General features: G+C 42.7%; 1 protein-coding gene across 5 annotated transcripts in view; it reads left to right on the top strand.

The window, feature by feature from the left end:
- The first annotated feature begins 6,987 nt into the window (after window positions 1-6,987).
- LOC121062423 (ubiquilin-1-like) overlaps window positions 6,988-25,849 on the top strand; it is a 33,612-nt gene continuing 14,750 nt past the window's right edge. For 4 of the 5 annotated variants that reach the window (XM_040542420.1, XM_040542418.1, XM_040542417.1 and 1 more), the window contains exons 1-4: window positions 6,989-7,264; window positions 21,304-21,455; window positions 23,762-23,877; window positions 24,706-24,968. In XM_040542420.1, the coding sequence (XP_040398354.1) occupies window positions 7,106-7,264; window positions 21,304-21,455; window positions 23,762-23,877; window positions 24,706-24,968 (690 nt within the window). In that variant the 5' untranslated portion in view covers window positions 6,989-7,105. Of the gene's footprint in view, window positions 7,265-21,303; window positions 21,456-23,761; window positions 23,878-24,705; window positions 24,969-25,849 lie in introns of all 5 variants that reach the window. The other variant, XM_040542419.1, reaches the window with a different exon arrangement.

The following is a 25,849-nucleotide window of genomic DNA, read 5'->3' as shown; positions in this document are numbered from 1 at the left end:
CCTGGACTGGCAACATAAAGGTGAATTATTTATAGCCCGATGGGCCCATGACACCTCAGGCCATCAAGGCAGAGATGCAACATACAGATGGGCTCGTGCTCGAGGGTTGGACCTGACCATGGACACTATAGCACAGGTTATTCATGATTGTGAAGCATGTGCTGCAATTAAACAAGCCAAACGGTCAAAGCCTCTCTGGTATGGAGGACGATGGCTGAAATACAAATATGGAGAGGCCTGGCAGATTGATTACATCACACTCCCCCAAACCCGCAACGGCAAGCGCCACGTACTTACAATGGTGGAAGCAACCACCGGATGGCTGGAAACATCCTGTGCCCCATGCCACCGCCCGGAACACTATCCTGGGCCTTGAAAAGCAAGTCCTATGGCGACATGGCACCCCAGAAAGAATTGAGTCAGACAATGGGACTCATTTCCGAAACAACCTTATAGACACTTGGGCCAAAGAACATGGTATTGAGTGGGTGTATCACATCCCTTATCATGCACCAGCCTCCGGGAAAGTTGAACGATACAATGGACTGTTAAAGACTACACTGAAAGCAATGGGTGCTGGGACATTCAAAAATTGGGAAACACATCTGGCAAAGGCCACCTGGTTAGTCAATACTAGAGGATCTGCCAACCGAGCTGGACCTGCCCAATCAAACCTGTTACGCACTGTAGAAGGGGATAAAGTTCCTGTAGTGCACTTAAGAAACATGCTGGGTAAGAAAGTCTGGGCTACTCCAGCCTCAGGAAAAGGCAAGCCCATTCGTGGGATTGCTTTTGCTCGGGGACCTGGATGCACTTGGTGGGTAATGCAAAAGAATGGGGAGGTCCGGTGTGTACCTCAAGGGGACCTAATACTGGGTGAGAATAGCCCATGAGTTGAATTGTAGTATGTTAATTATCATATAATACTGTATGTCATCACTACCATGATTGCTATATACCATAGATGAAAATGGTGATTAATTAGAAGGTATTGGAAAGAGTGTAACCTGAGCATGACATAAATGGTATGGAATAAGGGGTGGATATCTGTCCTGGTTTCAGTTAGGACAGAGTTAATTTTCCTCCTAGTAGCTGGCAGGGTGCTATGTTTTGGATTAGAATGAGAAGAGCGCTGATAACATGCTGATGTTTTAATTGTTGTAGAGCAGTGCTTACACCAAGCCAAGGACTTTTCAGCCTCTCTCTGTCCTGGTAGCAAGCAGGCTAGGGATGCAGCAGGAGCTGGGAGGGGACAGACCCAGGACAGCTGACCCAAACTGGCCAAAGGGGTATTCCATACCATCTGACGTCATGCTGAACAATATATAGGGGTGGCTAGCCGGGGTGGGGGGGGCCGGCTGCTCGGGGATAGGCTGGTCAACGGGTGGTGAGCAATTGCATTGTGCATCACTTATTTCGTACACATTATTACTATTAATACTATTATTATTATTATTATTATTGTTATTCTTTTCCCTGTCTTAATAAACTGTCTTTATCTCAACTCACAGGCTTCACTTTCCCGTTTCTCTCCCCCATCCCGGAGAGGGAGGGGGGAGGGTGAGCGAACGGCTGTGTGGTGTTTGGCTGCCAGCCGGGCTAAACTACAACAGTGTCCATATTTACATCCTTGATCATAGTAACAGGAGTTTTGACAGCCATTGTTTGTTGCACTATGTACACTAAGTGCAAGTGAATTTATGTTGCACTAAGTGCAAGGTGCTGCACCTGGGCCGGGGCAATCCCGGACATGAGGACAGACTGGGAGAAGAACACCTTGAGAGCAGCCCTGCAGAGAAGGACTTGGGGGTTCTGGTAGACAAAAAGCTCAACATGAGCCAGCAGTGCACACTTGCAGCCCAGAAGTTCAACTGCATCCTGGGCTGCATCAAAAGAGGTGTGGCCAGCAGGTCGAGGGAGATGATTGTCCCCCTCTACTCTGCCCTTGTGAGGCCCCACTTGGAGTACTGTGTCCAGGTCTGGGGCTTCCAGCACAAGAAGGATGTGGAGCTGTTAGAGCGGGTCCAGAGGAGGGCCACAAAGATGATCAAGGGGCTGGAGCACCTCTCCTATGAAGACCGGCTGAGAGAGCTGGGTCTGTTCAGTCTACAGAAGAGAAGGGTCAGGGGTGACCTCATTGCAACCTTACAGTACTTAAAGGGGACTTATAAAAAAGATGGAGAGCGACTCTTTGCTTAGTCAGATAATGACAGGACAAGGGGGAATGGTTTTAAACTAAAAGAGGGGAGATTTAGATTAGAGGTTAGGAGAAAATTCTTCACTCAGAGGGTGGTGAGGCACTGGAACAGGTTGCCCAGAGAGACTGTGGATGCTCCATCCCTGGAGCTGTTCAAGACCAGGTTGGATGAGGCCCTGGGCAACCTGATCCAAGTGGTGTCCCTGCCTATGGCAGGGGGGTAGGAACTAGATGATCTTCAAGGTCCCTTCCAACCTGAGCCATTCTATGATTCTATGATTATCCCGTGTGAGAGGATTGGTCCAGCAGTTAATTGAAACAGCACTATTGAAACAAATGTACATTGGAACCACCACCTTACTCAGGTAAGATGATGATATTAGAAGAGATGGAAAGCGAAGAAAGTGAAGAAGAAGATATCTACAAAATTACACCTTAGAGAGAATTTGCAAAACTCAACAACTTATAAAGAAGAAAAGGGGGGAATTGTGGGAACAAAAATGTTGTTTTTGCATCAGAATTGGTAACATAAGCACAGGAAGGGCAAGGCATGTTGTTTCCTGGGACTGCACAATGTATGGGGGGGAAACAAGTACTAGACTGATATTCAACAGAAAAGCGCTGACTGGGTATACATGACCAAAAGGCTAAAAAGACGTTAAAAACAGTAAGAAGGTTGCAAAAGAAAAAAAAGGAAAGAAAAAAAACAACAAAGGGAGGAATTACAGGTTGATAACATTTCTATGAAAATAGTATGTAGCATTGGATAGGTTGTGAACCTGTAGTACTCAGCCAATGAGGAACCAGGGGAGAGAGCAAGCGTCGAGAAACAAGGCATAAAAGATGTGAAAATTGCGTCCATAATCACTCTCCTGTTTGTGAGATGCCCACCATTGCAATCACAAATAAAATGTTACTTCATTGAGATCCTTGCCTGAGCCTGTGTTATTGACTAACGAGTGTTTCTCACAATACTAAGAGAACTATTGTGGATGTAAAGCATATTTTGTAAGGCAACATTCTATATGTATTAGGTAACTATACTTCATGCTGCCTTAGAGCAAGAAAGATCCAAAGGGAGACTATTGCAGGCAGAATTAACAAAATATCAGGTATTCTTATTTTCTGTAGATGTAAGTTCACCTGTTCTTCAAGATGTTCTCAGCTACATCAAGTAATGTGATTTAAACTGACTTGTTAGCTCTACTATTTTTTTTTCATGTTTAAAAAAATCTGTAGTGGTTCATGTTGTAGGAAAAAACAGTAGTAAAAGCACAGTTTTGGCAAGTAGAACTTTGATACCTGTTTTATGATTTAAAGCTTCTTCAAGTATACTGGTAAATAAACAGCAAATACAACAATGTTCTTTTCACACCTTTCATACTCTGTGTCTAACTGTGTAACTAGACTGACAGACTTTGTGACTTTTTTTGGCCACGTTCTTTTCCATATTCTATATCTTATTTCTGTCTATAGCCAAGTTTTTTTGTAGGAGATTCAGAGCAAATTCTGTTGAAATGTGAGTGATAAGAGTCTTGCTGACTGTGCATAAGCTGTTTTGTTCAGCTTGGCTGCAATTGCAACTCATGTTAGTGAATTTCAGTTAACTTTCATATAAATAGTATGCTGCTTAAACTTCTGACTCTTTAAAGAGTGTAGTTATTTAGTCCCATGAGAATAAGAATTTGTACTTCTGCATGGTTTATTTAACATACTTTTGTTTTTCTTTGTGACATTTTGCATAGATTACAAGGAGAGCCTATAGTTTATAGTAGAAACTTCTCAGGTGCCCTCTAGTCTTTGGCAGCCAATCTTGTTTCAAGTTGCAACATGTTTTTGTTTTGGAATACTATAAATTCACGAAAACTGACCCATTACGCCATAATTACTCTTTCTGAAGCAACAAATCTTTTCTGATTACGTAAAATTCTTTGGCTAATATTACATGGTGTTCTGTACTTAATCTCGTCTTCTTTCCCTTGTCACTTTACCACAAGTGAGCAAGTTCCTACTTAAAATTGTCTTGCAACATTTCCCAAATATATATTCTTGTTCAGTCTCTTACAGGCAAGCAGAGTGCTTATACCACTAATTGAAACTAAAATAAATCTATTGTTACTGTCACATCGCTGTTCAGGCTTACAACTTCAGTCTTTCTGCTCTTTCCCCTGCTCTTTATGCTTTTGCTAATGTTTAGTATTTTTCTCTGTAAAAAAACAAACAAAAAGAATAAGAAATAATTGTTTTGCAATTAATTGTAATAATGAATTATCCGGGCAACAGTAAAAAAAAAAAACAAAGTCTGTTCTATGCTTCATAATTACTACAAAATCATTCCTTCTCCTGCTTATTTTGCCTCCCTCTGTCCAATATGCTGTTATATTTTCACAGCTTTCTCTTTTGAAAACTCAGTCTCATCTACCTTGCAGGGATCATCATTACTGCTCTTACTATTCTCTCCTATAATCCTCCCAGGCTGTCCAAGATAACCCTTCTTATACTACCACTTTTCTTGTGGTATTGTCTTCAATAACATTAGACTTGCCTTCTTTATTGGAATACTGCTTTGAAACTCCAGTAGGCCTTTTAAAAAAATAAACCAAAAATGTTTGGGTGGGTTCAAAACAAAGAAGCAAAGAAACAAACAACAACAACAACAAAAATCAATAAAGCAGTGTGCTTTTTATCCTCAAATGTTATCTCAGTTGTGTATCCTACAAGTGCCTTGACTGTATTAATTTATGTCAACATGTAGTGTTCAGATAGGTTTGTCTCATATAAATATACTTGTAAAATTATACAAAGGTATGCATTAAAAAAATACCCTAAGCCTTTATTTTGTTAACTTATACTACTTTAATATAGAAAATAACTGCAGATATAAAGTGTCATGTCTAGTATATTAGGTAAACATTTGTTTTTAATTCTCTTACAGGGTGGGGAAAAAAGGGAAAAGACACTCAGAAGATGACCAGTGCAGATGATCTCCTTTGCCACCACATTCAAAGTCAAGAAAAGAAATAAAAATCAGGGTTTTGGAAAAATCTATGTATTTGTTGTACAAATTACAATTACTAGTATGACTATCATTCTGAATAATTGACTAACATTCTGAATAATTGTTTCACATTCTGTTCAAGAAAAAAATAGAAAGCTAATATACTAGCAGAGCTCAAACTTTAATTGTAATGCCATAAGAAGTTCTGTATCATTCAATAAAACTTGTTCTTCAATTTGTATGCTTGAATTCTTGCTTTCTTAAAATTTCTTTAAATTTCTCAATTAAGAAGACTTCTTCATTTAATGACTATCAAGATTGGGGGTTGGAACTATATGGTCTTTAAGGTCCTTTCCAACCCAAGCCATTCTATGATTCTGATGCAAATGTAGTAGTATGCAAATGGTGAAAGCTTCAACAAACCAAAACTAAAAATGCGGCAGCTCATGCAAAGCCATTTTGCTGTGGCTGAATCTGAATCTAATCAATGTCAATAGTCATTATTTCTTTTCCCTGTATAGCACATCTGTATACTTTTATTTTCATTGTGTGTATATACATGAGTTTTAGTTGCAAGATGCAGAAGCTAGCACATGCAACTACCATGTAAAAAGATCTTTTCTACTTTTTAGCTCTGAAAAATGCCGTGTCCTGCCTCAGAGCATGCTCAGTAGTAAATTGTTTATCTTGTGCTGCGACAAAATTCAAATTTTTTTGCCCTGTGTGTACTGTCAGTAAATGTGATATGGCCATGAAAACGCACAATTTGTGCAGCACTGAATGTGGTACTAAATCCTGGGATCTTATTTATATTGAAATAGTTGTTAAAGGGAGCATTACAGAGAGCAAATAGGAGCTGCCTGACTTAAAATGGATTAGCAAATCCCTATTAGTTACCTGTGCAGTCATCAGAGAACGCAGAAGTAAGAAAGAAAGAAACAGAGAAGAGAATAAGGAGGAAACCTAGCAGGCAGCTAAGCACCACACAGCCGCTTGCTCACTCACTTCCCCCCGCCTTAGTGGGATAGTGGAAAGAATTAAAAAAGGTAAAAATGTGAGAACTCGTGGGGTGAGATAAAGACAGTTTAACAAGAGAGAAAGGGAGGGAAGAAAAAACAAACAAACAAACAAACAAAAAACACTAAATGATGCACAATGCAATTGCTCACCACCAGCCGATTGATACCCAGCCAGACCCCTATCAATAGCAGCCACCTCAGCCAACTTCTCCCAGTTTTACAGTTGAGCATGATGTCATATGGTATGGAACATCCCTTTGGCCAGCTTGAGTCAGCTGTCCTGGTTCTGTCCCCTCCCAGCTCCTTGTACACCCCCAGCCTCCTCACAGGCAGGGCAGTATGAGAAGCAAAAGGCAGTTTATGATCTGTCTTTATATAGGTTCTGAAGCTGTATATAGTTTTTCTCCCTCTTTTTTTTTTAAGATGAAAGCCATACAGGACACGACATAGCTTTGATATTTCATACAAAATCATTGTGCATTATAGTATATGTAAGCAATAATATAATTATATGTAGGACATCAACACATTAATATTGTAAACTTCATAATAATGTTTTTAGTACATCTACTTAGAATTTCAATGTACTGAAATCATTTATCTATATCTGAAAATAAATTTAAATCTTCCAAGCAAACTTAAGGAACTACTTAGAAATATCTTTTTAAGATTTAAATCTTCAAACTACCACCTCTGGCGCGCAAGCGCGCGGACGGTAAGTCCACGCCTGGGGAAACAACTCCCCTTTCTAGTAACTTCCCTGATTTGGGGCGTCATCAGTGTGCGTCGCGACTGAGCTGAGTTGTTTCTGGTCGCCGCTTTGGGAGTGAGGTTGTGTCGCGTAGGACTCGTTTGGAAGTGCGTGGTTGAGCGAATTAGGCCCCACCTGTCATGTCGGAGAGCGCGGAGAGCCCTGTGGGGGCCCATACTCCTCCTGAGTCCTCTGCTCAGGGTTCCACTGTTGCTGAGCCGCGGATCATCAAAGTCACAGTGAAGACCCCCAAGGAGAAGGAGGAGTTTGCTGTGTCCGAGACCAGCAACATCCAGCAGGTGAGAGGCTTGGGGGCGGCGGGGGAAGAGGGGGGAGGCGGGCGGCGGGGGGAAGAGGGGGGAGGCGGGCGGCGGGGTGCAGCCCTGCCCTGCCCTGCCCTGCCCTGCCCTGCCCGGGGTAAGAGCCCTCGCCTGTGGTTTCCACTTCTCGCATTGTAGGGTGGAGAGGGTCCTTCGCGATGACAAAGCAGCTCCAGCTTATCCGAGCTGTTATCGGCGCTATTGGGTGAGCACCGGGGCTGGCCCAGCCTTGCGGAGTGTGCTGCCAACTGAGGCTAGTGGGAGTGGTGAAGAAACCTGCTGCTTTGTTTCCACCACGACTCCTCTTCTTCCTGTTGCGATGCTGAGAGCTGGCCTTGGGAAGTGGACGTAGCTTCTTTTCTAAATTCTGAGTTGTCCTGCTGAGCTGACTCAGTTTGACAGTAGGAGGCTTGTTAGCTAACTAGCGCAACTGTAGAAAACATAGTACTGTCATGTATGTGATTGCATATAGTGACAATATATTTTTTTAAATCTAAAACTAACTAGAAACAGCGAGTAGGTTATGGCAAACATCTCAGTTTTAGAAAAGCCATGTCTTCAGACCTTATATAACTTCCACTGCAAATAGCACAGCTTCTTCTCTGTTCGGTTTTTAGGGTCTGATAACTCCGAATTGTTAGGGTTTTTGTTCTGCGTTTTTATGGAAGTTAGTGTCCAGTTATGCCGTTGGCTCAAGAGAAACAGTGGCACCTACTGAATCATTGACGCTATTTCCTGCAACACTTATGTTTTCTTTGGAGGCTTTCCATGTGAATATTGACCAAGACTTAATTTGTTTGGGGGCTACAAAACAGAAAAGGTGCAGTAAACGCTGGTGTTTCTTTCAAGTTTTTACTCTTAGGGCAGTTCAAGATTCAAACTTTCTTTTTTATGCCAATATTTGGCTTATAAGTGTTCCAGACATGTTTCACTGGTCTACTCTCCACCTGCCAGATAGGTGAGATTACTCTTCTTGTCTTCACTGGTCGTTTGGCAGCTGCAGTATTGCGTGGTATCTGCTACTCTATAAGCTTAATTTCTAGGCTTTTCCACCAAAGCTGAAATTGTTGTCTGCTTTTAATTTTGTCCACTGTTTTCCCAGCAATCTCAATCTGAAATGGGCACTTTTTCACTTCTCTGATCTTCATAGACTTGTGAATAGCATCAATGTAGCTGTTATAAAATTCTTTGTAGTTACTTAAAAACAAAAAAAAAGAACCCCGTATGCTGGATATAATTTAAGGATCACATTTGTCCTGAAAAGCTGTTTTATCACAATAAGACTGAGTACTGCAGGAATTATAAACAAATTCACTTAAGATGTAAATTTTATAATGTATCTAACCTTAATAAGATGATTTCAAATGTGAATCCCAATGGTAATTTCAGGTTTGTCTAGTAGACAGTTGTCTTAAAACTGAAATAGTTAAACAAGCTAACAAAACTGTAATTCTTTATTGAAAGCAGTCATAAAAATTAATGATTAATATAATGTATTGCTTTAAAATAATTATAGACAATGAAGACATTTTAAACTTTAAACATTTTATTGGTATCCATTTGAGGTAATAATAACAGGTTAGACTTGCAGTTGAATTTCCATTACTGTGAAGTAAGACTGCTGTTGTCCCTGTGGGCCCCCCATTTGCATTGATTTCCCAGACCAAGTTACAGATAGTACAAAAAATTGCAGGACTTACAGTCTCTGTAGTGTGACTAGTATTGGCTATTTTTCTTAAAATGTCAAAACAATGTGTTAATAATAAGCATCAACAATAGATGTGATATTTCTAGAGCCAGCCCAGAAAATATGTTAGCCTCAAATAAGAAACAAATTGAGTGTCTGTTCAAATGTATCTGGGATCAGCAAGTGAATTGTTTTGTTGGTATAGGCAAGCCAGCAATGTCTGCCCTATTTGCAGGTGAGTTCAGGACTTTTTTTTCCACACAACTGAATGACTTTTATTTTGCTGTATGTTCCTGTAGCTAATATTATGGCTTAGTGACTTGGCTTGTTTTTGTTTACAGTCATTTCAGGATACTGCCAGAACAAAAACGTAAGATTTTAAAGTAAATAGGTTATTGAGGCTAAATTTAGGGCTACAAAAAATGTATTTTATATTGCTTCATTGACTGTAAGTCAGGTTTGCAACTGTTCAAAGTTGATGAATTTTTCATCTGTTTGAAGACTTCAGCAACATAGTTTGTTATTGCTGACCTATGCTGTTCCTCCAGAACAGGCAGTATGCGTAGGTTAGAATGGAAAAGAACACACAAGTCAAGTACCAAGCCACTGTAGGAGGTGAGTTGATTGTGTCACCCATCTGTCTTTATTTTCTGTGGTACGGCTTGGTTCAGTATTAGGATAAGGACCAAATATTTGCTTACTTGATTTGGTAAGATACTGAACTTACAGGCCCATACGCTGTTCTGTATAAAGACTTGTATTCATGATAGGTAAGGATGAATACCTATAAACCTGCTGATTTGAAATACACAGGAGACTTCAGCTCAGTTAGCTCTGTTTATCTTTCTTTATGTATTCATGACAATACAGTCTGTGCGATTCCTTGTGTAGTAGATTTGACTTAACAGTGTGTTTTTAGAATCGTAGAATCATTAAGGTTGGAAAAGACCTCCAAGATCATCTGACCAACCAACCCTCTACCACCAATATCACCCACTAAACCGTGTCCCTAAGTACCATGTCCAACCTTTCCTTAAACACCCCCAGGGACAGTGACTCCATCACCTCCCTGGGCAACCCGTTCCAATGCCTGACTACGCTTTCTGAGGAAAAAATGTCTTCTAATTTCCAACCTAAACCTCCCCTGGAGCAACTTGAGGCCATTTCCTCTAGTCCTATCGCTGGTTATCTGGGAGAAGAGGCTGACCCCCCTCTCCCCACAACTTCGTTTCAGGTAGTTGTAGTGAGCAATAAGGTCTCCCCTGAGCCTCCTCTTCCCCAGACTAAACAACACCAGTTCCCTCAGCAGCTCCACATAGGACTTGTGTTCCAGGCCCTTCACCAGCTTCGAAGCCCTTCTCTGGACACGCTTCAGGGCCTTGATGTCCTTCTTGTACTGAGGGGCCCAAAAGTGAACACAGTACTCGAGGTGTAGCCTCACGAGAGCAGAGTACAGGGGATGATCACCTCCCTGGTTGTTGTGGTTTTAACCCGGCCGGCAGCTAAACACCACACAGCCATTCGCTCACCCTCCCCCCTCCCTCTCTAGGATGGGGGAGAGAAATGAGAAAACTGAAGCCTGTGGGTTGAGATAGAGACAGTTTATTAGGACAGAAAATATAATAATAATAATAATATGCACAAAACAAGTGATGCATAATAAAATTGCTCACCACCTGCTGACCGATGCCCAGCCTATCCCCGAGCAGCCGGCCCCCCCCACCCCAGCTAGCCACCCCTATATATTGTTCAGCATGACGTCAGATGGTATGGAATACCCCTTTGGCCAGTTTGGGTCAGCTGTCCTGGGTCTGTCCCCTCCCAGCTCCTGCTGCACCCCTAGCCTGCTTGCTGGCAGGACAGAGTGAGAAGCTGAAAAGTCCTTGGCTTGGTGTAAGCGCTGCTCTGCAACAATTAAAACATCAGCATGTTATCAGCGCTCTTCTCATTCTAATCCAAAACATAGCACCCTGCCAGCTACTAGGAGGAAAATTAACTCTGTCCTAACTGAAACCAGGACATATATCCACCCCTTATTTCATACCATTTATGTCATGCTCAGGTTACGCCCTTTCCAATACATTCCAATTGACCACCATTTTCATTTATATTATATAGGATGTTCACTTAGTTTGCATAGTCCATGACTGGCTTCAGGCTCCATCTGTCATTGCAGTCTTTCAGGACAGAAGAGATGGTGTGTGATGTTGGATTGTCATATGCTGAAGCCCGTTCTCGTTCCATCACATCACTTTGCTTGTCGAATTCTATCAAAATTAACCCATCAGTATCTGCGTAGCTGTTACTGTGATACCATTAGTAGGACATTGACATATAGGAATCATGGTAGTGATGACATACAGTATTATATAATAATTAACATATTATAATTCAACTCATGGGCTATTCTCACCCAGTATTAGGTCCCCTTGAGGTACACACCGGACCTCCCCATTCTCTTGCATTACCCACCAAGTGCATCCAGGTCCCCGAGCAAAAGCAATCCCACGAATGGGCTTGCCTTTTCCTGAGGCGGGAGTAGCCCAGACTGTCTTACCCAGCATGTTTCTTACGTGCACTACAGGAACTTTATCCCCTTCTACAGTGCGTAACAGGTTTGATTGGGCAGGTGCAGCTCGGTTGGCAGATCCTCTAGTATTGACTAACCAGGTGGCCTTTGCCAGATGTGTTTCCCAATTTTTGAATGTCCCAGCACCCATTGCTTTCAGTGTAGTCTTTAACAGTCCATTGTATCGTTCAACTTTCCCGGAGGCTGGTGCATGATAAGGGATGTGATACACCCACTCAATACCATGTTCTTTGGCCCAAGTGTCTATAAGGTTGTTTCGGAAATGAGTCCCATTGTCTGACTCAATTCTTTCTGGGGTGCCATGTCGCCATAGGACTTGCTTTTCAAGGCCCAGGATAGTGTTCCGGGCGGTGGCATGGGGCACAGGATATGTTTCCAGCCATCCGGTGGTTGCTTCCACCATTGCAAGTACGTGGCGCTTGCCGTTGCGGGTTTGAGGGAGTGTGATGTAATCAATCTGCCAGGCCTCTCCATATTTGTATTTCAGCCATCGTCCTCCATACCAGAGAGGCTTTGACCGTTTGGCTTGCTTGATTGCAGCACATGTTTCACAATCATGAATAACCTGTGCTATAGTGTCCATGGTCAGGTCCACCCCTCGATCACGAGCCCATCTGTATGTTGCATCTCTACCTTGATGGCCTGAGGTGTCATGGGCCCATCGGGCTATAAATAATTCACCTTTATGTTGCCAGTCCAGGTCCACCTGAGCCACTTCAGTCTTAGCAGCCTGATCCACCTGCTGGTTGTTTTGATGTTCTTCAGTAGCCCGATTCTTGGGCACATGAGCATCTACATGGCGTACCTTTACAACCAGGTTCTCTACCCGGGCAGCAATATCTTGCCACAATGCAGCAGCCCAGATGGGTTTGCCCCGGCGTTCCCAGTTGTTCTGCTTCCATTGCTGTAACCACCCCCACAGGGCATTTGCTACCATCCGTGAATCAGTATAGAGATAGAGAACTGGCCACTTTTCTCGTTCAGCAATATCTAAGGCCAGCTGAATGGCTTTCACTTCTGGAAACTGACTCGATTCACCTTCTCCCTCAGCAGGTTCTGCAACTCGTCGTGTAGGACTCCATACAGCAGTCTTCCATCTCCGATGCTTTCCCACAATACGACAGGACCCATCAGTGAACAGGGCATATTTCTTCTCATTTTCTGGTAGCTTGTTGTACAGTGGGGCTTCTTCAGCACAGGACACCTCCTCTGATGATATCCCAAAGTATTTGCCTTCTGGCCAGTCCATATTAACTTCCAAGATTCCTGGGCGACTGGGGTTTCCTATTCGAGCCCACTGAGTAATCAGTGCAACCCACTTGCTCCATGTAGCATCAGTTGCATGATGTGTAGAGGGGACCCTTCCTTTGAACATCCAACCCAGTACCGGCAGTCGGGGTGCCAGGAGGAGCTGCGCTTCAGTACCGACCACTTCCGAAGCAGATCGAACTCCTTCATATGCTGCCAATATCTCCTTTTTGGTTGGAGTATAGCGAGCCCCAGATCCTCTGTATCCTCGACTCCAAAACCCCAGGGGTCGACCTCGAGTTTCCCCAGGCTCTTTCTGCCAGAGGCTTCAGGTGGGACCATTCTCCCCGGCTGCGGTGTAGAGCACATTCTTTACATCTGGTCCTGTTCGGACTGGCCCAAGGGCTACTGCATGAACTATTTCCTGTTTAATTTGTTCAAAGGCTTGTCGTTGCTCAGGGCCCCATTCAAAAGCATTCTTCTTACGGGTTACTTGGTAGAGCGGGTTTACAATCAGACTGTAATTTGGAATGTGCATTCTCCAAAACCCCACGACACCTAGGAAAGTTTGTGTTTCCTTTTTGCTAGTTGGTGGAGACATAGCTGTTATTTTGTTGATCACATCCATTGGGATTTGACGACGTCCATCTTGCCATTTTATTCCTAAAAACTGGATCTCTCGTGCAGGTCCTTTGACTTTATTTTGTTTTATGGCAAAACCAGCCTTCAGAAGGATTTGGACTATTTTCTTCCCTTTCTCGAAAACTTCCTCTGCAGTGTCACCCCACACAATGATGTCATCGATGTACTGCAGGTGTTCAGGAGCCTCCCCCTGCTCCAGCGCAGACTGGATCAGTCCATGGCAAATGGTAGGACTGTGTTTCCACCCCTGGGGCAGCCGATTCCAAGTATATTGGACTCCCCTCCAAGTGAAAGCAAACTGTGGCCTGCACTGTGCTGCTAGAGGGATGGAGAAAAATGCATTAGCGATATCAATTGTGGCATACCACTTGGCTGCCTTTGATTCCAGTTCGTACTGGAGTTCTAGCATGTCCGGCACTGCAGCACTCAGTGGTGGTGTGACTTCGTTCAGGCCACGATAGTCCACTGTTAGTCTCCACTCACCATTAGACTTTCGCACTGGCCATATGGGACTATTAAAAGGTGAATGGGTCTTGCTGATCACTCCTTGGCTCTCCAGTTGACGAATTAGCTTATGGATGGGAATCAGGGAGTCTCGGTTGGTGCGATATTGCCGCCGGTGCACAGTTGTGGTAGCGATTGGCACTTGCTGTTCTTCAACCCTCAGCAACCCCACAACAGAAGGGTCCTCTGAGAGACCGGGCAAGGTAGACAACTGTTTAATGTCCTCTGTCTCTAAGGCAGCTATGCCAAAAGCCCAGCGGAACCCTTTTGGGTCCTTGAAATATCCTCTTCTAAGATAGTCTATGCCAAGGATGCACGGAGCATCCGGGCCAGTCACAATACGGTGCTTTTGCCACTCATTCCCAGTTAGACTCACTTCAGCCTCCAATACAGTTAACTGCTGGGATCCCCCTGTCACGCCATAAATACAGATGGGCTCTGGCCCTTTACAGCTTGATGGCATTAGAGTACATTGTGCACCGGTGTCTACTAGAGCCTTATACTTCTGTGCGTCAGACGTGCCAGGTCATCGAATCCACACAGTCCAATAAACTCGATTGTCCCTTTCCTCCCCCTGGCTGGAGGCAGGGCCCCTCTAGTCCTGGTCAGAATCTTCGTTTCTGTGTTTAAAGGACTGCCTGCTGGAAGTTGGAGCAGCAAACCTTTCAGAGAACCCCTTTTTCCCGATTGTTTTCTTTTGCAACTCACGTACCCGTGCCTCTAGGGTCTCAGTAGATTTTCCATCCCATTTTCTCATGTCCTCTCCATGGTCACGTAGGTAAAACCACAGGGTGGCGCGGGGTGTGTACCCACCATATTGTCTTCCTTGCATGGATGCACGTTTACCCCTAATAGCCGAGACACTGGTTTGTACAGGTGGGGAGGAAAATACACTCTCTTTAAGTTGGTGGACCTCTTCAAAAAGTTTCTCCAAAGTATTCTCTTTTAGTTGGTGAACACTGGTTCGTTCAGGTGGGGGGGGAACATAAATTCTCTTTAAGTTGGTGGAACTCTTCAGAGAGTTTCTCCACAGCCGAGACGCAGGCCTGTAGGGAAGAGGAGAGACTTCCTTCGTACTCCCGGAGTTGTTTAGCCATTTCATCCACTGTGGGTTCCTCATCCTCTTTCCAGGCCATTACTGCCAATGAGCTGGCATATGATGATGGTGCACTCCGTACAAACTTCCGCCACATGGGTCGAGTACATTGGACTTCATCTGGATCTGTGGATATTTGTGCGTCGTCTAGGTCCTTATAAATTACTTCCCGTACGGCTAGTTCCCTCAGGTACTGGATTCCCTTCTCCATGGTGGTCCACTTGACTGGTAGACATACAAGTTCTTCCTTGTAGGGATACCTTTCCTTCACAGCTGACAGGAGACGCTTCCAGAGGCTGTGAGATCGTGCTCCATCTCCAATTGCTTTGTCAATGCCTGCGTCTCTAGCAAGGGATCCCAGCCGCCTGGCTTCCCTGCCCTCTAATTCCAGACTATTGGCTCCAGTGTCCCAGCACCGGAGCAGCCAGGTGACAAGCTGCTCACCTATACAGCGACCAAAATCTTTTCGCACATCTCGTAGCTCACGCTGGTATAGGGTTCGGGTAGTTACTGTTGATTTTTCGACATCCTCATCTTCATCCTCCTGCACACTTGATGGCCCAGCCTCGTCTTCTCTATACCTAGACCTAGCAGAAGACTGTCTGCGTTCTAAACGACCTGAGTCTGTATACCATTTTTTCACCTTGTCTACAGGGGCAACTTGCACTGCTACAGCTCGTTTCTCTGACCCAGCCACAGGGTCTGCCACAGGGGTTGGAATACCCTCTGCAGGGGAAACTTGCACTGCTACGGCTCTATTCTCTGACCCAGCCACAGGGTCTGCCACAGGGGTTGGAATACCCTCTGCAGGGACAACTTGCACTGCTACAGCTCATTTCTCTGACCCAGCCATAGGAGCTGGAGCGGCTGCGGGACCTGGAACTGGAGCGGCTGCGGGAGCTGGAACTGGAACGGCTGCAGGAGCTGGAGCGGCTGCGGGACCTGGAGCAGCTGCAGGGTCTGTCACTAGGTTGATAGTAGCATCAATTGCAGCTCGATAGGCACAAGCCTGACCCCAGCACGCCACAGTGATTTGTGTCACTTTGGAACTGCCAGAGTCATGACACCTTTTTTTCAAGCATTCTACCAGTTTTTTTAGGATTTTGCAGTTGTTCAGGGGTGAATGTCCAAAACACTGGAGGTGCCCACTGCTCTAGAAACCTGCCCATATCCTCCCACACTCCCTGCCACTCGCAACTATCCCGCCTGAGGACAGATCTCCGGATGAGATTCCTAAGTAGTTGTTTAACCTTAAACAACACCTGAAGCGCATTCAGGAGACATAACAACAAGAACATGCTGGTCTGAGTATCCCAAGGATATTCAACATCTTGGAGAGCTACCGTAACTAGCTCGGGGGATAAGAGGGTGGCGAAGGAGGAAGGGAGAGTGAACAGGTAGGAAAAAATATCTTCCCCTGTCCCCTCCACAGATTGACTCCCTGACGAAAAAAGGCAATAGGTGTAATTGCTAATAGTTTCCGAGATATGGTTTCCAAATTTTAGTTTAACACACTCTGGTCAAATCTGTCGATATCTGAACCCTTCGGGCCCCACGTTGGGCGCCAAAAGGACTGTTGTGGTTAAGCCCGGCTGGCAGCTAAACACCACACAGCCGTTCGCTCACCCTCCCCCCTCCCTCTCTGGGATGGGGGAGAGAAATGGGAAAGTGAAGCCTGTGAGTTGAGATAAAGACAGTTTATTAAGACAGGAAAATAATAATAACAATAATAATAATAATGATAATAGTATTAATAATAATAATGTGTACGAAACAAGTGATGCACAATGCAATTGCTCACCACCCGTTGACCGATGCCCAGCCTATCCCTGATCAGCCGGCCCCCCCCCCCCCGGCTAGCCACCCCTATATATTGTTCAGCATGATGTCAGATGGTATGGAATACCCCTTTGGCCAGTTTGGGTCAGCTGTCCTGGGTCTGTCCCCTCCCAGCTCCTGCTGCATCCCTAGCCTGCTCGCTAGCAGGACAGAGCGAGAAGCTGAAAAGTCCTTGGCTTGGTGTAAGCACTGCTCTACAACAATTAAAACATCAGCATGTTATTAACGCTCTTCTCATCCCAATCCAAAACATAGCACCCTACCAGCTACTAGGAGGAAAATTAACTCTGTCCTAACTGAAACCAGGACATGTTTGAAGAATGGATCTGTTCTGCAAAATGGCTGTACGAAATAGTCTCCTTTTTAGTCAGCTGTTATACTTCATGTGTATGAAAAGACATTGGCTTTATTCAGTGACAAAATGTTTGCTAAAACTAGCTGAACTATGAGAGTGCAAGTTGAATTCTCACTTTGTTTTTTTTCAGAACTGGGCATCAATAGAGTGCATCACCTATGCTTGTCAAAACCTTCAGAGATGATCAAGTTGAGCAGGTGTAATAAGTTCTGACTTAATTTGTGGAGCTTGCTCTCTTCTGTTACTGTTGAACAAAAGAGCAGAGTTTTGTTAGAGTATTGGGTTTTGTGAATTTGAAGGTATTTGGCATGGAAGTCATTGAGAGTGTAAACAAAATTGTTTGAGTGCTGCTAAAAACATTCTCAAGGTGAAAAATTATTCTGTCCTGTAAAAAATAAATAGTTAATTTGTTTCTGTTAACTCTAAATGTTTTAAATTAAAAAAAAAAAGTAAAATGGTAATCCAGGCAAGGCACTTCAACTTTCAACAAAAAAAAAAAACAAACAGGAAAACCAACTTGTATTGAAAATGTTTTTCAGGATTTTTTTTGTACAGATACATAGATCATAGAATATCCCAAGTTGGAAGGGACCTGTAAGGATCATCAAGTCCAACTCCTGGACTCTCTTCCTTCAGCAAAAAGTGTGCTATAGATGTGTTAATCTGTTATTGATTGTATCTTTGTTAACAGTAATCAGGAGATTCATTTGCAAAATATTTTAAATGGTAACCTAGATTTTTATATGGTCTTCTGTTGTGGATGAAACATCAAACAGGTGGTTTTTGTTCATATCTTCTCATTCAGAAGCCGAAAGGTTGTGCCGAATGCAAGTGGTGCTGATGAAGAGACCTGACACTGTTTTGCAGTTCTGTTGGGCTTTTAATATAGATATGATTCAATTATACAAAACTGTAGCTCAGCATTCACAATAGTCATTATACTGGCTGGAAAGAGATCCTTTGCACATGTGGATCATTTGCATATATTGCTATAGGAGTGTTTTGGTTTGTTTTTGTGGTCATGGTACACAGACATATTCATTTCTTACTGTAGTACTGTTTTTACAGGTCATCTAATTACCATGGCTACATGTTACTAGAGAAAGGGAAGTGTTATATTCTTTGATACCTGTATACTGGTAACATTTAGTGTGGATAAGCTCTATGATAAGTGTCTTGTTTCCTTGACCTCGTGAATAAATACCTATTTCTAAAAATGTGCAACAATGTTTAGGATGAAGTTGAAGTAGTCTGGACATTGATTATACTACAGCATCGGCAATCTGATGACAACTAAGTTGTTGATAGTAAATGAGTTTGGATAAACTATGTTACTCTTTGATCTGGCACAGTATAGTAGTTCTTTATTCTTATGTGTTATCTCTGTATCAGATTATTAGGATTTCTGCTGTTTTTAATGTCACAGTGGAATGTGTATTCTTAAGAATAGTTAACCGGAAAAATGCAGAATGGGAAGCAACTGCCTACACAATTTCTCTGCAGAAAAGGATCTAGAGACTATAGCTGTTAAATGAATCAACACTGTTAAACTGTGTTTTCCCCATATGGATTTTTTCACTTTTTCTTATAAATGATAATAATAGCTTTCAAGGTGTAGATTCCTTTGGTTTGAAGTATGGATAAGAATTCATATGGATTACTGTTGCCAGTTTTGATTCCTACATTACAGAAAAATATGGTTGGATTTAAAAATCTAGAGTGATGGGAGTGATTTGATAGGAAAACAACCCTCAAGGAAATATTAGCCTTACTGCAACCTTTTATTCTGAGGAGAAAAACAATCTGTTTGCATTGTCCATGGTGGATAGGACAATGAAGAAATAGGATAGTGAAGCACTGAAATAGATTCCTTAGAAGAAAACTATGGAGTCTCTGTCACTGGGGACCTCTTAGAACAGGTTAGATAAACATGTCTGAATAATTTAGGTGAGTAACCCACTTCCGGCAGCAATAGATTAAATGACTTCCTAGAATAGGCTTGCAAGCCTAAATATTACCAGTGTAAAGGTTGACTTAAAAGATGTTTCTCTAAGAACTGGAATTGTGTGATGAGACTTCTGACTGAGTGCTACCTGCTACCCAGGCACAGAGACTTCTTACCTCTTGTGTCTTAGACTCATTGTTTTGGTATCTCTTTTATCTCCTCCTACGCTATAAATCCTTTCAATTAGGGACTTGCCTTCAGAGTATAATACAGTGGGGTTTTCCTTTGTTAGCCCTTCCTGTTATAAGATACTGATTTAGTAATAAGTCATTGCAAGATTAATATTTGGGGTTCCTGTATGGGAGCTGTATTGGGTTTGTGTGGCAAGGTTTTGGTAGCAGGGGGCTGCAGGGGTGGCCTCTGTGAGAAGAATCCAGAAGCTGCCCCATGTTAGAGAAGGGCCAATTTCAGCCAGCTCCAAAGGGACCTGCCACTGACCAGAGTCAAGCCAACAAGCGATGTTGTTTGCACCTCTGTGAGAGCAGATTTAAGAAGCGGGGGGGGGAGGGGGGGGGAACTGCTGCACAACAGCAGCTGGGAGAGTGAGGACTGAGAAACAGCCCTGCAGACACCAAGGTCAGTGAAGAAGGAGGGGGAGAAGGTGTTCCAGGTGTCGGAGCAGAAGTTCCCCTGCAGCCTGTGGAGAGGACCATGGTGGAGCAAGTTGTCCCCCTGCAGCCCATGGTGTACCCCATGGTACGGACCCATATTTGGAGCAGTTCTTGAAGAGCTGCTGCCTGTGGGAAGTCTATGCAGGATCAGTTCATGAAGGATGGCATCCCGTGGGAGGGATGTGGCAGAGGTGAAGTACTATAGGCTGACCGCAGCCCCCATTCCCCTGTGCCACTCAAGGGGAGGAGGTGGAAGAGGGTGGATGGGGGGAAGGTGTTTATAGTTTTTCTTTGTTTCTTGCTTCTCTAGCTTGTTAGTAATAGGCAATAAATTTCTCTAATCTCCCTTTGCTGAGTCTGTTTTGCTTGTGACGATAATTGTTGAGTGATCTCTGTCCTTGTCTCAACCCTTGAGCCTTTTTCATAATATTTTCTCAACCCTTTCCCTTTGAGGAGGGGGAGGGAGAGAGTAGTTGTGGTGGAGCTCAGCTGCCCAGCTGAGTAAAACCACCACAGGAGCTCACTAGGGTGTTTCGAATAGGATTCTTTTAAAATAGTGTTTACCATACTACTTGAAAAATGTTAAATATGTTGAACTTCTGGAGGGTTTCTTAACTGCCTAACATCCTTTCAGAAACAGTCTACTGACTAGTCACGTTGAATAAATTGATCTGTTTTTCTTGAATATTTGCCTTTTCACGTTTTGTGAACTAATTACTTTTTCTATGAGAATACTTCTCTGCAGAATAATGAATCTCAGTCAAAACTCAATTGAAGCATAACCTGATTATATTACTGGTTAAGAATGCAGGAAGGGATACAATGGCTTACCAGGTTCCATTGTTTTAATGAGGGTATGATTTTAGCTGTCAGCTTAAATATGTGACTATTCACCATGCCCTGGGCTGGAAGCACATTTCGTGTAGCTGTCATGAGTTGGGTGAGAGAGTAGAGCCACCAAAGAAGTAACCTTTGACTGTACAGAAAGGAATACTAGTTCTGATTCATGGAAGGCAGCAGTATTATGTTCAAGAAGAAAGGGTACTGTTACTTTCAGTGCTAGCACAAATGTGACGTTGTATCCTCAGTATGCCAGCAACAGATAGTTTTATTGGCATATTGAATAATATATATTGTGTTATGGGTATGTGCTTGACTGCTCCACTTAAAGACTTCACTGTGGCTTCAAATTTTTGTTATTACCAGCTATATAGTTAGTGCTATAGATATGAAACACTTGGCTTCCTTTGTGCAGAAAAGGAATGACTTGATTTCTCTTTTGGACAAAAAAAAAGCTGAGAACTTACTGAATTATTTCTAGGTTGTGTAAAGCAGAACATATAGTGCAAGTGGATTAGTATAATAAATGTGAGCAACAGTTCTGCTGTAAATTATTAAAAATGTAATAGTTCAGTATTCAATATAATAACTTTTTGTTTAGTTCAAGGAAGAAATTTCTAAGCGTTTCAAGTCCCACGCTGATCAACTTGTTCTGATATTTGCTGGAAAAATTTTAAAAGATCAAGATACTTTGATTCAGCATGGAATTCACGATGGACTCACTGTTCACCTGGTCATCAAAACACAAAACAGGTAACCTGAATTACGAGCAGTCTATTTACCTCTAAGAAATTAAAAATGTTCTTAATTACTGGTGCAATTGCTTTCTTTTGGACAAACCTAGATTTGACTACAGTACATTCAAAAGCAGTACAAATACTCTTGTTGTGGAACAAGAGAGGCAACTCAAATTCTGTAAGGTTGTGAGGATAAGGCTAAGGATCCCTAAAACAAGATACGGATTGAGGAAACAGTTCATTGGCAGGCATCCCAGGCACAGGATGAAAAAGTGGTAATAGCTGTGGTGATGCCCATCAATTTAATTTTTTCAAAGTCCTGTTCTGAAAAAGTGATGACATGACAGATGTCTGAGAATCATAGAAGGGTTGAGGTTGGAAGGGACCTCTGGAGGTCATCTGGTCAAACTCCCATGATCAAGCAGGGACACCTAGAGCAGGTTGCCCAGGACTGTGTCCATGTGGCTTTTGAAGATCTCCAAGCAGGGAGACTAAACCTCTCTGGGCAACCTGTTTCAGTGCTCAGTCACCTGCACAGTAAAGAAGTGCTTCTTGATATTGAGACAAAACCTCGTGTATTTCACTTTGTACCTGTTGTCTCTTATCCTGTCACTGGGCACCACTGAAAAGAGCCTGGCTCTGTCCTCTTCATTGTACCCTCCCTTCATGTATTTATAGATATTGTTCCCCGTGAGCTGCTTCTACTCCAGGTTAAACAGTCCCAGCTCTCTCTGCCCTTCCAGTCCCTTGATCAGCTTGGTAGCCTGGACTTGTTCCTGTAGCTCTGTCTCTCGTGTGTTGAGGGACCCTGAATTCCATGCACTATGCCAGGTGTGGTCTCACTGGCCCTGAGTAGAGGGGAAGGATCGCCTCCCTTGACCTGCTGGCAATGCATCACTTAATGTGTCCCAGGATACCATTAGCCTTCTTAGCAGCAAGGGCACATTGCTGACTCGTGTTCAACTTGTCCATCAGAACCCCCAGATCCTTTTTCGGCAGGCTGCTTTCCAGCTGGGTGGCTCCCAAGCATGTGCTGGTGCCTGGGGTTGTTCCTCCACAGGTGCAGGACTTCACACTTCCCATTGTTGAAACTCATGAGGTTTGTGTCAGCCTAATTCTCCAGAATGTCTGGGTCCCTCTAGATGGCAGCATGACCCTTGGCATATCAGCCATTCCCTTTGGTTTCATATCATCCATGAGTTTACTAAGTGTATAGTCTACCCCATGGTCCAGATCATTAATGAAGATGTTGAACAGGACCGGACCCAGTATTGACCTCTGGAATACACCACTATTTACTGACCTCCAACTAGACAAGGTTCCATTTATAACAACCCTCTGGACCTGGTGATTTGGCCAGTTTTTAACTGACTTTGCTGCCTGTCCATTCATCAACAGCTTCTTTATGAGGATCTTATGGAAGACATTGTCAAAGACCTTCCTGAAGTCTGGGAAGACAATATCCATTGCTCTTTCCTCATCCTACAGGCTGGTCATTTCATTACAGAAGCTTATCAAGTTGGTCAAGCAGGACTTGACTTCAGTGAATTCATGCTGATTATTCCTGATGGTTTTCTTCTCTTTCATGTGCCTGGAAATGGTTTCCAGGATGAGCTGTTCCATCACCTTCCCAGGTATTGAGATGAAGCTGACTGGCCTGTAGTCCATTGGGTCCTCCTTGCCTTTCTTGAAGATAGGAGCAACATTTGCTTTCATCTAGTCCTTGGGCACTTCTCCCAATCACCACAATTGATCAAAGATGATTGAGAGTAGCCTTGCAATGCCATCTACCAGCTCCCTCAGCACTTATGGATGCATCCCCATGGACTTATGTATGTCCAGTTTGCTCAAGTATTCCCTGACCTGACCTTTTTCCACCAACAGTACATCTTCCTTGTTCCTGCCCTTTACCCCTGGTTTCTGGGACCTGGGATTCCTGAAGGCCAGTCTTGCTGATATAGACTGATGAGAAAGTATTCAATACTTCATCCTTTTCCTTGTCCTGTCATGACATTGTTTCTCTATTAAATGGCATTGTTTATTTTGTGTACTGGGTCTGGCTGGGATGGAGTTAACTTTCTTCATAGCAGTAGTGCTGCTTTGGATTTTTGACCAAAATAGTGTTGATAACACACCAATTTTATTTATTTTTACTATTGCTGAACAGTGTTTACACAGTACACAGTATCACTGTCTCATGTTTCTCACTCTGTCCCATGTGCCTCCCCCCCCGTAGGCTAGGAGTGGACAAGAGGGACAAGAGGTAGGGATACTTACTTGTCCAACTTGTAATCTTTTAACTTCTCTCTCTCTCTCCCTCAGATCACAAGATCACCCAGCTCAACAAACACATGCTACTGGAAGTACTGCTACTGCATCAATATCAAGCAGTAGTACCTCAACATCAACTTCAACAAATAGTAACTCTTTTGGCTTGGGTAAGAATGTTGGTTAGGTAACATGGTGGGTATCTTGGGTACCTTGGTTTCAGGTAATAATCCTGTTTACATTTGAATGAAGCTCCAGGGCTAAAATAAATAAATAAAAATTACCAGTTACAAAAATTTGTGGTATTGGCTGTAAAATGTTTCTTACTAATAAGTTATAAGGAAAGTTGTTTCCTTATTTTTTATATACAGAACTTCAGGCTTGTGATGTTTCATCTTCAGGTGCCACTGATGTTATATTCTGACAGTATAAGTAATTAACTCCTTCTAATCTCCAGAATAAACAGTTCTCCAGATTTACTATTACCTTCTAAAAATGTGGAACTTTGTGCGCTGAGCTCTGCAAAGGAGAATTTAAAACATTATTAGTTCTTGGTACATCAGCAAAAAGAACTCTGCTTTTTGTTTAGAATAGGAAGTATGCATCATATTACGAGATCCCTGTTGGTGGTCTGTCCCTTCTTGGTGGTCAGGCTATAAGTGATTTATTACAAATGTATTGGAAAGTGTTGGGAAATAACCCAAGGCCCTAAAACTCAAGTATCCCTTGTACCTTAGCTATAGTAAAGTAGAATAAAAGCTGTTAGATTTGTAACAACTTATATTTCAAATGAGGTTTGGGTTTTTAGATGTCTTGTTATGTAATGAAGTAACCTCTTTGTGGATGACTCCTTAACATCATTGCAAAGATGGAATTTCCATTGGTTTTCGTTATTTTAAAGTGTGGGATACGTTTACATATTTAGAAAGAACCTGGATGTGTTTAGAAGTATACTAGAAACTGAAAGCTATAATTATATTTTTTCCTTCCTCTTAAAGGTGGTCTTGGAAGTTTGGCAGGTCTGAGTAGCCTGGGCTTAAATGCATCAAACTTTTCAGAGCTGCAAAGTCAGATGCAACGACAACTGATGTCCAACCCAGAAATGATGGTTCAGATAATGGAAAATCCATTTGTTCAGAGTATGCTTTCAAGTCCTGACATGATGAGACAGTTAATTATGGCTAACCCTCAAATGCAGCAACTGATACAGAGAAATCCAGAAATCAGTCACATGCTAAATAATCCAGATATAATGAGACAGGTATGTAGAAAGATCTGTTAAGTTCATGACTTTGATTATACTGTAACTGTGAACAAAAGAGCAAAATTGGATATGCTTAGATGAGTGCTGAAATATTGTTGAAGAATTTAGGCTTGTTAGAAAGTCTGTAAAAGATCACTATAGGAAATGTTTTTATTTTTAGTTGCTTGTGTCTGTAATAGGCTGATAACTCAGAAAAATTACAGCATAGTTTTGAAAGATGCTAAAAACCATATAATCATATCTTTTAGATAGAATTGGATGCCACTTGAAATCTTCTGTTATTCATCCAACAATGAGTTTACCAAAAGTAATAATTCTCAAACAAAAACTTATTTCCAGTTTATTTAGAAGCAATTGGGACTACACAGTTAAAAATTGTGGTGTGTAAGCTATGTCTTATGTGGCAGAGGGCATCAGGAAACAAAATGGAGGATTTTGAAAATAAAGGAATTGATTTTATCAACTTCATGTTGTGAGAAAAATCTCAAATAATTTTCTTCAGACAGGATCTTCTGTGAAGCTGTTTTATTCGCGATTGCAATGGTGGGCATCCTGTCAATCAAGAGCACATTTTAGTAAACAAATCATAACCTTTTATTCCCTATTACCCGACGCCTGATCACCTCCCCTGTTTCCTCATTGGCTGAGTACTACAGGTTCACAAGCTACTCAACGCTCCTCTATACCATATATGTACAATTTTTCTTTTTTTCAACTCTTTAATTTCTCCTTTCTTATGTTTTGAGAACTTGTGATCTTTGTTTTACTGTTCTCACACTGCTCATCCTGTTTTTCTCAAGCTTCTACCTTATTTTGGAACAGTGAGGCCTTCTACTGTCCACTTATCTACTTAGCATTTCTCCTTATTATGACTACAC

This window comes from Cygnus olor, chromosome W, assembly GCF_009769625.2.
Source record: "Cygnus olor isolate bCygOlo1 chromosome W, bCygOlo1.pri.v2, whole genome shotgun sequence".
NCBI lineage: Eukaryota > Metazoa > Chordata > Aves > Anseriformes > Anatidae > Cygnus > Cygnus olor.
The sequence above is the reverse complement of the archived record's forward strand: the minus strand, read 5'-3'. Positions and strand labels throughout refer to the sequence as shown.